The sequence below is a fragment of the Camellia sinensis genome, chromosome 4, assembly GCF_055761805.1.
Source record: "Camellia sinensis isolate YWXY chromosome 4, ASM5576180v1, whole genome shotgun sequence".
Classification (NCBI taxonomy): domain Eukaryota; kingdom Viridiplantae; phylum Streptophyta; class Magnoliopsida; order Ericales; family Theaceae; genus Camellia; species Camellia sinensis.
Window position 1 is genome coordinate 166,234,601 of NC_138964.1, and position 14,384 is coordinate 166,248,984.

Sequence of the window (14,384 nt, forward strand, 5' to 3'; positions counted from 1 at the left end):
AAATTTGAATTAATTTCGTTCAGAAAAAATAATTTTCCAACAAGAATTTATTGGAAAAAATTTAAATAAATTTTGTTTAAAAAATTAATATTAGAATCAAACCGATCTACAACCCACATCCGTGCCTGGCCCGGCTCACCGGTCGGACAGACGACGCACGCATGTGTGGTGGTTTGAGCCAAGGCTCACTTTGTCTATAATTCCTCTCTTTTACAAACTTAGGGTGCCCTTTGAGGCCCAACCCAAGTGTTACCACCTAGAATTTACATACACACATAAGTTTTCTTAAATTTTCAATGTGGGACAATTCATTTCAACGAAACTCACATTTGCTTCTTTAATTGTCCATTCCATGAACCAAAAAACGACACTTCTCACTCACTCATAAATGGTTTTGACGAACCGTTTTCACCGTGTGACTTGCCATACGACAATGAACACGTCACCTCTTTGGATCCACCCCAAAAGGCATGTGAGCCCCACCCAAATTTGAGTTCAAAATTAACTCAAAATAAGCCTATAAAAAAATAATAAATTCCAACATCTTTCACATCATCATAGAAGACAATGAACACTTGTCTCATCAATTTCAATAATAGAATATATTTCAATAACAAACAGAGTATTTATATCTCACATAAAAGGTATAACAAATTTTGAATGAATTTTTTCTTTTCTTTTTCTCATACACAAAGACTCTTAATAAACAAATGATACAACAACAATTTACTATTTCTGCATATAATCGATTAATAAAGTATCGCTTCTTAATTATTTATTTTATATTTTTCATAACACTTTTTCAGTGATATGCTCAGCTCACATTTTTTTTTATGAATCACAAAAGTTACTAAAACATTAGTCGCCAAAGCGTTTTTTTTAGTCACCGATAGTCAATGGCAACTATAAATTTTAGTCACCCAGTTAGTAAGGGATAAATTGTTGGCGGTAGTATTTGGCGATTAAAATTATATTGGTCGCTATTTTCACTACTTTTGGCTAGTAAAACTGACTTAGTGGCTAATTGACACATTTTGGCGACTAAAATTGTAGTTACCGAAATTTTCCAAATAAAAATGAATTTAGCTTTCAGAGACTAAAAGTTTTAGTCCCTAACCAAATTTTTTTTAGTAGCTAAAGTCTGTATCTTTGGCGACTAAATTTTTTTTAGTCGATATTTTTAGTCGCCGAAGGTGTATAACTATAAACACATTTCAATATAAAAATATCTTAATATCTCAAACAAAATATTGATAGGAGTTCATACATAAATAAATTTGTATTTAATATAACAATCTCACTGTGGTAGTTAAGAACGAGCATAAAGGTCACAAATTAGGAATGGCAACGGGGCGGGGAGGGGCGGGGCCGGGGATCACCCTCCCCGTCCCCGATCCCCGATGGCCAAAACTTTCCCGTCCCCGGCCCCAATCCCCGACGGGGAACCTATCACAGTCCCCATCCCCGTCCCCAACGGGGATCGGGTTTCCCCGACCCCGAAAAGTCCCCGATCCAACTTTGTTTCAACATTCAACACCATCAACAGATAAAAAAAGAAAAAAGAAAAACAGATCTGTTTCAACATTCAACACCATCAACTATGTTTCAACATTCAACACCATCAACTATGTTTCAACATTCAACATCATCAACACAGATCAACAAAAAAAACAACAGATCAAAAAAAAAATTACAGATCATCATCAACGGATCAAAAAAAAATTACAGATCATCAACAGATCAAAAAATCAATAACAAATCAAAAAAAGAATAACAAATCTTACAGATCTGAGCTGATGAGGGCGGCGGAGGAGGAGGGCGGCGGTGGAGATCGGCGAAGGAGATCGGCGATGAGGACGAAGGGATCGACGCTGTGCTGCACTCCATCAGATCGCCGTGGCGATGGAGGAGGAGGCGGCAGTGGCCTGGAAGAGGAGGAGGAGGCGATGGTGGCCTGGAGGAGGCTCCTGCGTCTGTGTGAAGAGAAGAGAAGAGAGAGAGAGTGTAAGAGAGTGAGATAGAGCTGCTGAGCTATTCAACAGAAGACGAAATGTATATAATATAATATATATATATATATATATATATTATATTATATACATTTGTAAGAGAGTGTGACATATATATAATATATATATATATAAATCGGGGGCTAACCGGGGCCGGGGGTGAGGCCGGGGCCGGGGATGAAATATATATCACCGTCCCCGGCCCGAATGTCACTGGGGATTTATTTTTGAATACCATCCCCGACCCGTCAGGGGTATTTTTCAGGAAAAAACCACTCTTATCGGGGACGGGGGGTTGGGTCCCCGTCGGGCCGGGTTCAAATTGCCATCCCTATCACACATGAACATATGGTAATATCCTATGCTAAGTCACTATTGATGGAAAACATCTTGGTGAGAGTTTCAGTGGGCATCCCAACTTACATTTGGATAAAAGTTATCATCTCCAAATAAGGGGTCACTAAAAAATAAAGGAACAACCTGAGATTGTTATTCTATGGTTACATCCATGCTCCATATAAATGGCTCTTAAAAGATTTAAGAGGTAAAGGGACACTTAACCATCTCTGGTACAAAAACTCCATTGTTTCTTTCACTTGATATCCATTAAGTTGTTCTAACCTTGGCAGCAGAATGCCTGTCCCACAAAGGTCGATGGGACACTAAAGTTTTGCAGATTAACAAAAGGGGTGTTAGTGTAATTTACCCTAACACTCAGTTTGGAAAAGAGGGTGGGATAATAAACGGTAAGGAGAAATTTACAATGTGCACCATTCAAATTGTGCATATGGTAAAAAAGTTACGATTTTTTTTATGATGAATGCTATGATTGTTTATAATGAATGTTATGACATTTTGTAATAAAGTTATAAATAGTGAATTATGATGTGCATCTTAAAGTTAGAAATGATAATGTTATGACATTTTGTGATTTTTGTTATGACGCTTTAAGATTATGAAATTTTGTGAAAAAGTTATCAAGAGCCTACCATATGTACCTTCTTTAGGGTGCACATTGTAACATTTCCCTAAAGGTAATGATCATGGTTTTTTATTTAGGTGATAAAAGAAAAGAAATATAATTATTTTTCTCATTATCATGTTTGGATAGGTGAAAAAACAAAAATATGTGAGAGAGGGATAGAAGTTAGATTTCTTTTTCTTCCCTTGTATTTTAAGGAATGATATTGATATTATAAATATTTCATAACCAATTAACTTATTTCGCACAAAATCTTACTACTTTTGTTGAGAAATTAAATAAGCTTAGAAAGAGAATTCTATTTTTCATCATTTCTCATTCAACTTATAAACCAAACATGAGAAATGAGTTCATTTTCTCATCATTTCTTATTATTTTTCACCAAATCACCTCATCCAAATGAAGTTTAAATATTAGGGGAAATGATAGATTAGTGGGATAAAAAAGTTTATGTACAAAAAAATAATAAATATAATAAATATTAATAATTAAAAGTATAAACTTTTTCATCTTTTTGCATTATTTTTTTCAATATTATAGGTGTAGAGGGTCAGAAATTGAATCCCAAACTGAGTATGGACTCAAGCACTAAGATTGCCCTGAGAAGGCGACCAGGGATGAGAGAGGCGCGTGGGCCAAAGCCCAAGGGAAATGGGCCAACAAGTGGGCCGAGGCAGGTCCGACCCACCAAGGCTCCAGATAGACTCAACGAGAAATAATGCTCAAGTCAAGTTGCAGAGGCAACACCTGCAGCGGCAAAGTTGCCGAGGGAACATGTGTAGCGGCAGAGTTGCTGAGGCACTTTGTCTCAGTGCCGCCATTCCTATTAACTTCGGTTCTGCCACCACTAGAAGTTATCGAGGGGACATATGTAGCGGCAAAGTTGCTGAGGCACTTTGTCTCAGCACGCCAATCCAAGTATCTTCGGTCCCGCCGCCATTCCAAGTAATATCGGTGTCACGATCATCTGGAGTGGCCGAAGGAAAGAGAAGACCGAGGCAACTAAGTTACTGAGGCAATACTTATAGCGCCCACGTTGCGAAGGCATTCTGTCGGTTTCGCCATCTCTAATATCTTCGGTCATGCCACCTGAACTTGTTGCAAGAACGACTACTACAGCAACTACTACCGTAGTAACTAAGTTGCAGAGGGAATACCCTGCTAAGGTGATAGCAGCCTTTGCGAGAGGCTTCCCTCTACAAGTAGGAGCTAATGCTTGGCGCTGATGGCAGGCCCCGAGGCATTACTGGCCTAGAGCTGATAGCAGGCCCCCCAGTTTATTTAACTTGGTGCTGATGGCAGGCCTCAAGACTTACTGGTTGGAGCTGATAGCAGGCCTAGAAATACCAGTTTACCGCGGTAACCTCGCGAAGGTGAGAGCAGGGTAACCCGAGCATAAGGGACTCCCCTTTCTATTACCCAGGTCATGGACCTGCCTTGGTCGCATAAGCAGGACTAAGGAAGCCCCCTTGGGCTTGGTACTAAGGCATAACATGGTTAATAGCAGGCTTAGTTGTGGCATTCGCCCTGGGAAGCTGGAGAGTTTGTGGTTAGGTGGCTAAGGGTGGAGGCTTCGCTGAGGTGAGTACGAACATAGTCGATAGCAGACTAATAGAGTCCTGAGAATGCATATACTGGCCAAATAGAACTGAGAAGGCAAGTGTAGCGGCAAGTTTCACTGCTGCAAGTGCACTTGCTGAGGTTCAAGCTGAAAAGGCAAGTGCAGAGACAAACTCCTGCTACAACTGCACTTACTGAGGCCCAAAAGGGAGTTGTCGCACCCAGCACTCCCGACGCAACTACACTTGCTAAAGTTCAAAAAGGTAGTTGCGGAAGCAAACAGATAGTACACAATACATGCAGAGGAATACGTGGCACCTTCAGCCTGGTGGCTTAAGGCAAAATATTCCATGTGATCCTCTAAAACACATGTCTTCTCTCTAATTGGCCACTTGGTACTAAGGAAAAGCCTATAAATATGACCCATTTTCCATGGTTCAGGGGAGTAAATTTGGGGATTTTGGGGAGATGCTGCCCAATTTGGTACTGCCATACACTTCTTCTTGTGCCACTTGCTTCACCTTTACCCAGTTACAGACTCTCCAACTTCCAGATAGTTGCTGCTGTTCATTCTCAAGCCACTTCCACCATCAGTGGACCATTAGCATAATTTTGACTCTCTAATCACCCCTCTAACCTTGAACCCCCCTACAATAGGGTAGGGAAAAGTTTGGAAACCCAAACATATCCACCTATAATTTCTTGAATGGATGGGTGGGTATTTGTGTGATGGTGATTAATTTTGAATAATGTTTTAATTGTTAAGTCTTTAATATTATTGTAGCGATATTAGGTTGGAGATGTAGAATAAAAAGTGTGTATTTATACACTATCGGATTAGTAATACTATATATAATATCAATATATAAAATTAATATTTTATTTTGATTTTTAATATTATAATTATTTTTTTGTAAAAAACATAAATTTTTCTTAAATCAATTTCTAATCACAACCCTAGATTGGTAGTGCTACCAAATTACTGGTTTGATAGTGCTACCAAATTGCTAGTTAGGGATTTGAGAAGTGAAAAATTGAATTTTTTTTATTAAAATTTATAAAAAAATAAAATAAATTAAAATAATCAATAAAATGAAATATCATATTAAATTTATAATTATTTCACTTTTTTCCTCTTAAACATTACATTTAATTATAAAAAAATATAATCATTTTAACTTACTAAAATAATAAAAAAAATTAAAATAACCTAGGCGTTAAATCTCCTCAGTGATACTCCTGACCAAACAAAGATGGGTGGGACGGACTAGAGCCAAACAAACATAGGCATAGGTTAGGTGTGGGAGTGGAAGTGGGAGTGGGAGTGGGGTGGTGTTCGATTGAGGCCGGCGGGATCAATTCACCGAATCGTTTTCCACAACACAAATGCATAATCATCGATGATGATGTTCATCCCAAATTCATCATATTCTTCTTCTTGTTGCTCTCTGCAAATCTCATATGTTGTTTTTGTTCCTGCTTTTCCCTTCAAAAACCCAACCCAACCTACCTCTACCTCTACCTCTACCTCTACCTCTACCTGGCCAAGCTACACCCTTGCCCAGCAGCAGCAGCAGCAGCCATGTCTTCCTCCAACAATTCCAAGAAGAAGAAGAAGAAGAGCAGCAGCAGCAGCACCAGTATCAGCACCCAATTGCAGCAAGAGGAAATCGGGTTCCATGGCAGAGAAGAGGTCGGAGGAGACAGAAGAGATGGTTCGTTTGCTTCTCAGGAATTTCCATGACAAGAAGAACCCCTTACTCTCAACACTTAACAAGTACGCCAAGTTTCTCAGAATGGAACACTGTTTTCTTCTCTTTCAAGAGCTTGGCAAGACTGATAACTGGCTTCACTGCCTTGAGGTTAACTCTTTTCTTCTCTCTTCAATCAAACTTGTGCATTTTTTCATTTTCTGCTGGATTTTGTGATCTTTGCAATGTATTTTTTATTCTTTTTTTTTTAGTCAACCATTCCTAAAACACTAGCTTAGTTCAAAGCTTCAACCATTACTGCCCTTATTACATTCATATTAACTTGTAAAAGTTACCAGTACCACAACCTATGTGTCTGGTTACCGTATTGATGAATTGGTTGTAATGAGTTTCATAAATCTCAAGTTTACAATTTGTATTGCTTGCTTTGCCGATGATTTTAAAAGCAGTACTATAAATGGTAGAGAGGGTTTGTTATTTCGGTGAATTGGCTAAATTGGGGAATTAATAAGTTAGACGTAGGAGTTCGTATTGACTTCAACAAACAGTTGCTTCGCTTTCTTATGTATCTCATATTTTTAGGTCTTCAGGTGGATGCAAAAGCAACGGTGGTATATAGCTGATAATGGCGTTTATTCGAAATTAATCTCAGTTATGGGAAAGAAAGGCCAAACTAGGATGGCCATGTGGCTCTTCTCAGAGATGCGTAATAGTGGGTGCCGACCTGATACTTCAGTTTATAATGCACTCATCACTGCCCACCTTCACTCTCGAGAGAAATCCAAGGCTTTGGCCAAAGCTCTTGGGTACTTTGACAAGATGAAGGGAATGGAACGGTGTAGACCTAACGTTGTAACGTACAATATTCTACTTAGAGCTTTTGCTCAGGCCCGAAACATTGATCAAGTTAATGCTTTGTTCAAAGATCTCGATGAGAGCATTGTTAGCCCTGATATCTTCACCTTCAATGGTGTGATGGATGCATATGGGAAGAATGGGATGATCAGAGAAATGGAGTTGGTGCTTTCTCGCATGAAGAGTAATCAGTGTAAGCCAGATGCCATCACTTTTAATTTGCTGATTGATGCATATGGGAGGAAGCAAGAATTTGATAAAATGGAACAAGTCTTTAAGAGTTTATTGCGTTCCAAGGAGAAACCAACACTTCCTACCTTTAATTCGATGATCACAAACTATGGGAAAGCACGGCTTAGGGAAAAAGCAGAGTTTATTTTTCAAAAAATGACTGATATGGGATACACCCCAAGCTTCATTACCTATGAGTGCTTGATTATGATGTATGGGTTTTGTGATTGTGTTTCAAGGGCTAGGGAAATATTTGATGGGATGATGGCAGCTGGGAAGGAGATGAAGGTGTCTACTCTTAATGCCATGCTTGATGTTTACTGCATGAATGGATTACCATTGGAAGCAGACAGGTTGTTTGAGAGTACACGTAATAATACTGGGGTTTCTCCAGATTCCTCTACATATAAACTTCTATACAAGGCTTACACTAAAGCCAACATGAAGGAGCTTTTACAAAAATTGCTGGTGCATATGGACAAAGATGCTATAATCCCTAATAAGAGGTTCTTCCTGGATGCTTTGGGAGCCTTTGGGTCTTTACCAGCTAGCTTAGTGACTTCTGGCAACCAAAGTGATTTGAGTAGGCTAAAAAATAGTGTCAAGGCATAAGTTCATGTAGTTGACAATTTTGGTTACAGACTCTTCTTGAACCAGCTTAACATTGAGAGGATTTTCTTGTAACAGCTGGTGGGTTCAATAGCAGGTCACTGGACTACCGAGTGTTTATTTCTCAACTTTTCTGGTATGTTTTCTTGCTTTTCCATGACTTCTTTGTCACTGAGGCCATGTTTGGATCTTGGTTTTGGGAAGGAGAACGCAAGGGGAAAATGAAAAAAAAAAAAAGATTCGGATTTTGTCACTTTTCTCTTCCCTTTTATTTATTTATTTATTTATTTGACAACAGAAGAAATATAATTAGAAAAGAAGAAAAGTACAAGAGAAACGGGAAAATAAGGAGTCATCGCACTGCAAATCGCACACTAGTTTTGTATCTCTAGAGATCAAAAGAAGTGGAATTCCTCTAAAGAAGTGGAGACTGAAACCCAAAAAGAAAACTTGTAACAGACTTTATCCCATAAAGAATCCACCTCTTCAATCAAATCCTCCTAGATCCTAGCATTATGCTCCAACCAAATAACAGAAAAATTGCATAAAAAATACAATCCAATGAGAATATTGCTTTATCATTGCACCCAAAACCTTAGCAATTGATCAAAAGCATTTGCCAACACACCGCAGCCCAACAAATTTCCACCTTTTGAAATATCTGATGCCATAAAGATGAAACCAATGAGCAATGCAAAAGTAAGTTATCTAAAGATTCTCATCCCCTTTACACATAATACACCATTGAAGACACAGATTGCAATTAGGTGTGCTTTTTTTAAAACGTCATAATCTCATGATACTATTATGAGCCAATGTCTACATAAAGACCTTAACTTTAAGAGGCACTACCTTATTCCAAATCCTTATATGAAAATGAAAATGGTGACATTCCCTTGACAAATCCCTATGCAAATCCGTACATGAAAATGAAGGGGCACATCCTGTGAATTCTTAGTACAGTTTTGTTTGCTATTCGTTTGGATTTTAAATTTTTTGCTTAATTTAAAGGCCTTACACCTTGAATTTCTTTGGGACCTAAGCGGGAGTTCTCATTTGTAGAATCTTTTCATTGCAGTGATTGTGTAACTCATGGACTTTAACATAAAATTTAAAATATGTTTTATTTCATAAACTTTCACTGTAGACAGTGACAACTTTAATAACCCACGAACTATCCATTACTGAAAATTGTTCTAGATTTGAAATTTTGTTCAGATTATTATAAGCCAGTTGCAACGTACAACAAAGAAATCCTGAAAACATCATAATTATATTGTGAAGTTTGATGAATGAATTTTGGCCTCCGGGCTGACACAATCTAATGCATTTTCAAGGAGCTCTTTTCTTTCTGTAGAAATTATAGAATTTGTTGCCATTCACTTCATATAACTTCTGATAATTTGGTCCTGAGGCGTGAACAACTTTTCCAATATAATTATTTTAGGGTCTTAGGAGATTGTTATTTGACAATCACAGGAAATAAAGAAAAGAGAAACAAAAATATACCAGCATCTGAGCTATCCTGATAATGGAAACTGAAAGAGAGCATAAATACAAGGTTACTGCAGGATATGAATCCTGGAAATATTGAAGGAGGATACCCTGCAGTTTCCTTACAAAAATGACAGCTCATGAACTAGAAAATTGGCATCTCAAGAAGCTGATAATTTTGATTTTCTGGAGTCTTTACTTCATAGGTTGAGCAGTCCATGCCCTTTGCAAACTTCATGTGTCATTGCAAAACTGGTTCTGCCTTGTTGGCACTGTGAGAATATTATGTAATTATGAAAATCTATGTAATTATGGAATTAGGTTGATTGTGAATATTTGATTAATTGTATAAGGTTATTTCCTATTCTAGATTAGGTTTAGGATTCCTATAAATATTTCTGTATATACAAAGATTACAACTAATATCTGTATATACAAATATTACAACTAATATTTATAGGAATCCTAAACCTAATCTAGAATAGGAAATAACCTTATACAATCAATCGAATATTCACAATCAACCTAATTCCATAATTACATAGATTTCCATAATTACATAATATTCTCACACCCCCGCTCAAACGCAAAGTGTTTTAACAGAAAATATTGGAAGTTTGCCAAGAAAAAACTAAAATTGAGTAGTGGTGTGAGTCTTCGTAAAGAAATCAACTAGTTGCAGTGCTGACGAGACGAAAGGAAAGGAGATGGAGCCAAACTGCAGATGCTGACATATAAAATGACAATCAATCTCAATGTGCTTCGTCTGCTCATGAAAGACAGTGTTATGTGCAATCTGAATAGCATTGCGGTTGTCACAGTAAAGGGTGGTCGGAGAAGACTGAGGGACACCTAAATCAATCAAGAGACAACGAAGCCAAACAATCTCAGCAGTGGCATGAGTCATAGCACGGTATTCAACCTCGGCAGTGGAACGCGCAACAACAGTCTGTTTCTTGCTCTTTCAAGAAATCAAGGAATCACCAAGAAACATGCAGAAGCCAGAAGTGGACTTGCGATAGTGACATCACCAGCCCAATCAGAATTAGCATAAGCTATCAAGTCCAAAAATGAAATAGAAGACAACAGTAAACCCTAAAATATAGTACCTTGGAGATAGCGAAGAATCCGAACCAAAGCAACCCAATGTGTAGAACGAGGAGCAGAAACGAACTAACTAACCACATGAACAGCATAGGCAAGATCAAGGCGAATAACCGTCAGATAGAGTAAGCAATTCACGAGCTCTCAATATGAAGTAGGATCATCTACAAGAACACCATCAGTAGGGGTAAGCTTCACATTAAGTTCAATGGGGGTATCAGAAATCTTAGTGTCAGTAAGATCGGCACGATGAATAACCTCATTGGCATACTTGGCCTGAGAGAGAAAATAGCCCTTGAGAGAAGAAGCTACCTCAATATCAAGAAAATACCGCAAGGGGCCCATGTCCTTCATTTCAAAAGTGCGAAAAAGATGCTATTTGATCTCAAAGGTAGCAGAAGAGTCAGAGCCAGTGATGATCATATCATCCACATATATAAGGCAACAAATCTAGTAGAGGTGTAAAGAAGAAATAAAGTAGAGTCCTGAGTACAAGGATGAAACCCAAGTGCAGTAACAGCAGTCTGAAAGTGATCATACTAAGCACGAAGAGACTATTTCAGACCATACAGAGCACACCAAAGGTGATAAACCTGTCCAGAGGAATGGTGAAGGTTAGGGGGAGGACGCATGTAAACCTCCTCTTGGAGATGACTATTAAGAAAAACATTCTTAATATTCATCTGATAAAGAGGCTAAGAACGAACAGCAGCGACAAAGATCAAAGTACGGACAGTAATCATCTTGGCAACAGGAGCAAAGGTCTCTTCATAATCAATACCATACTCCTGTGAGAAACTTTTGGCAACCAAACGAGCTTTGTAGCACTCAAGAGAACCATCTGAATGAGTCTTGACTTTGTAGACCCATTTGCAACCAACCAGATTCTTACCAGCAGGCAAAAAAACCAACTCCCAACTACTAGTTTTCTGTAAAGCAGACAACTCATCCTCTATAGCTTGATTCCAATGGGAATCCTAACAGGCCTCCTTGTAAGACTGAGGTTCTGAAAAAGAATGAATAGCAGACAAAAAAGTACGATAGGAAGTAGAAAAACATGTATTAGACTAACCCAACCTGTTTGGAGGATGACGTGCTTGAGTAGGATATCGGTGTGTAGCAAGATCAGAGTCGTCAGAAGCAGGAGGATCAGCAGTAGGAGTAGAGACAACTGGTGGAAGGAGAGCCTGGCAACGCGAATAAACTAACAACGAAGGAGGAGAAGGAGCAGGCTGGGGAGACGGAGGAGAAAAAGGAGTAAGGTCATGGGGAACAGTAGAAATGTACTCATTAAGAGGAACCTCAGAAGGAAATAGATCAATATGAACCAAATCTTTTTTGGAAACTGGAGCAGTGGTAGGAGGAAGCTGAAAGTAAGGTAGACGTTTGAGAAAAGAAACATGACGGGAGACATAAAGAAAATGGGAAATAGGGTCGTAACACCGATAACCTTTATGAGTAGGATTATAATCCAAAAAGACACATAGGACAAACCGAGCACTAAGTTTGGTCCGATCTTTGCAGGAAAGAAGGACAAAATAGGCAGATCCAAACACACGAAGGAGGGAGTAATTAGGAATTTAGAAGAACAAAGCCTCATAAGGAGACCGACGAGAAAGAAGGGAAGTAGGCATGCGGTTAAGAAGAAAAGCAGCAATAACCCTATATAATCAATCGAATATTCACAATTAACCTAATTCCATAATTACATAATATTCTCAAAGGCACTAGTGTCATCTGCAAATTCACAGCTTTTCTCACCTTGCTATACTAGTTGATACTCCTTTCTGTTCTTTTTCACCCCAAGCACAGTCCAAGACTATTCTTCAGTGTGGTTGCTCTGTAACAGTCAGCTTCACTTATCTTGTAGATTTTCCTTTTGTACTTGTACTTGATGATATTCTATATAGATTGAGATTTGCTGCCTCGAATCGTAGGTTTGATTGACAATCCGTGAAGTAGTCCTATGTCCAAACACACTTTATTTTAAAAAGAGTAGGCCATTCCACTAACAGTCCCAAAACAAAGCCCTTCCTCAGCCAAATAGGCGCCATTGAGCCTCTTTCAACCAAGGGCTGAAGCCCCTAAAGGGACAATATGGGAGCCCTAATGATAGGCTGCTGCCTCGCACTGCTGCAGAAGAAGGAAAGGAAGATTGATCCCTTCATTGACAAATAGAAGCAGAATATTGCCAAATTGATCTGGTTGAGTATAATGTCAAATCAGATTCTTCATTTTCTTCTCGTGCTCTTCTACTTTGTTGTCTTCTTCCTCCTCTTTGGTATCTCATATACAAAACTTCCAGTTAATTCGGATTAATACGTATGCTGATAAAGTCCAGGCAAAATGTTCTTTTTAGTGCAATGCATCACAAACTCTTTACATTGTAATTTTCAAATCATTGATAGCCTAACCAAAATATGCACAAAATTTCAGCTTTCGAACTTTCAATGGCTTCTATATAAGGGTATCAGTGGGGGCTGAAATTCATCTGTGAAACATCATAATGGCTTATGATGGTGGCTACAATTTCCCTACCCCATGTAATTACTTGGCAAGAAAATATATATACATATATATTCATTGCCGTCATGACTTTTTAGCTGGTCAGCCTTTATATATGGGGCCAAATGACAGCACAGTTTATTTATGTCATATTTTGTCATGTGAATCTATTTCATTTTGCCATTCTTTGAAGAATTAAACTTAGTCAAAATGTACTAGGTACCTATGACACATTCCTAAATTCCAATTGTTAAATTCAAACCTATTTTTATCTGTATTTTTGGTTTTGAATCATAAATATATTAGCAATTGTTGAGTGTATGTGTGTGTGTGTTGAAGCTCTAGCGTTCAAGTGAAACCTAGAAAAACAGCTGGAGAATTGACATTGGGCTCAATCCCTTTAGCACCATGTCTCAATGTATGAGGTGTTTTTATCACTCCAAGCCCATAGAATTTAGAATTTGTGTCATGGGGGTCATGAAAAATTAGGGTGTTAGCCTCTTGATTGAGATTGAAGAGCACATCGTTGTTTGCTTTCCTCAAATACAGACATGCATACATACGTGATATAGAGGGCCTTTGTTTCACATCAAAAGATTGCATGTTGAAGTTTGTCTAACCAAACAAACCATCACTATAATCACCGAGATAAGTAATAGGTGAGGTCATCACCCAAGTCCACATATGTCCTTATTTTTAATAGGTATAAGAATTTGATTTGTGTATAGTATACTATACTAGACTACTAAGTAAGCTCAATACTCAATATTTGTTCTTCTTACAGGTGGAAAGAAGTCTTCAGCAAGTGAACATTCAGATCTTGATATGTACAACCAATGTGATCTGTATCATATCCGTGTCATATCATAATCATCAATGGTTTCGCATAACAAAGGTTTTGTGGTGAGGTTGATGGTGAGGTGCAGTTGGAGCAAGTTGTAGTTTATTTTAATATTTACTACTGAAAATGCACAAGCCATGTAACTGTAAACAAAAATAAAAAATAAAATAAAATACTCATGGAAGATGATTTAAACTATTTTGTATTGTTTCAAAAGAATGGGTTTTTTAGAACATCTGGCTGCAAATGGCCAAATGAGATTGTGATTTCAATTTGTGGTTGCAATAGGAGAGAGAATAGGGAATGCATGCAGGCTATTGAAGCTTTACTTGGTCCATGAAAAAAAGTTGAACACTACAAATTTGAATGCAAAAATATACTCAGCCTTAAAAGTGTCCTTAAATGACAGTGAAATAATAGAGGACGATTCAAGTTTGTCCAGCAAGCACCCTTTGTTCCAAGCTAAAGCATTTAGTTAAACA

The 14,384-nt window shown here is 38.0% G+C and overlaps 1 protein-coding gene across 2 annotated transcripts; it reads left to right on the forward strand.

The window, feature by feature from the left end:
- The first annotated feature begins 5,758 nt into the window (after positions 1-5,758).
- On the forward strand, positions 5,759-14,100 carry EMB2453 (Tetratricopeptide repeat (TPR)-like superfamily protein). 2 transcript variants are annotated; one of them, XM_028233606.2, is made up of 3 exons: positions 5,759-6,413; positions 6,846-8,094; positions 13,846-14,100. In XM_028233606.2, the coding sequence occupies exons 1-2, from the start codon at positions 5,952-5,954 to the stop codon at positions 7,959-7,961; spliced, it is 1,578 nt and encodes a 525-aa protein (XP_028089407.2). In that variant the 5' UTR covers positions 5,759-5,951; the 3' UTR covers positions 7,962-8,094; positions 13,846-14,100. The 2 variants fall into 2 exon arrangements, with proteins under 2 accessions (XP_028089407.2, XP_028089414.2); XM_028233613.2 differs by having other exon boundaries at positions 5,797-6,413; positions 6,854-8,094.
- Positions 14,101-14,384: the final 284 nt, after the last annotated feature.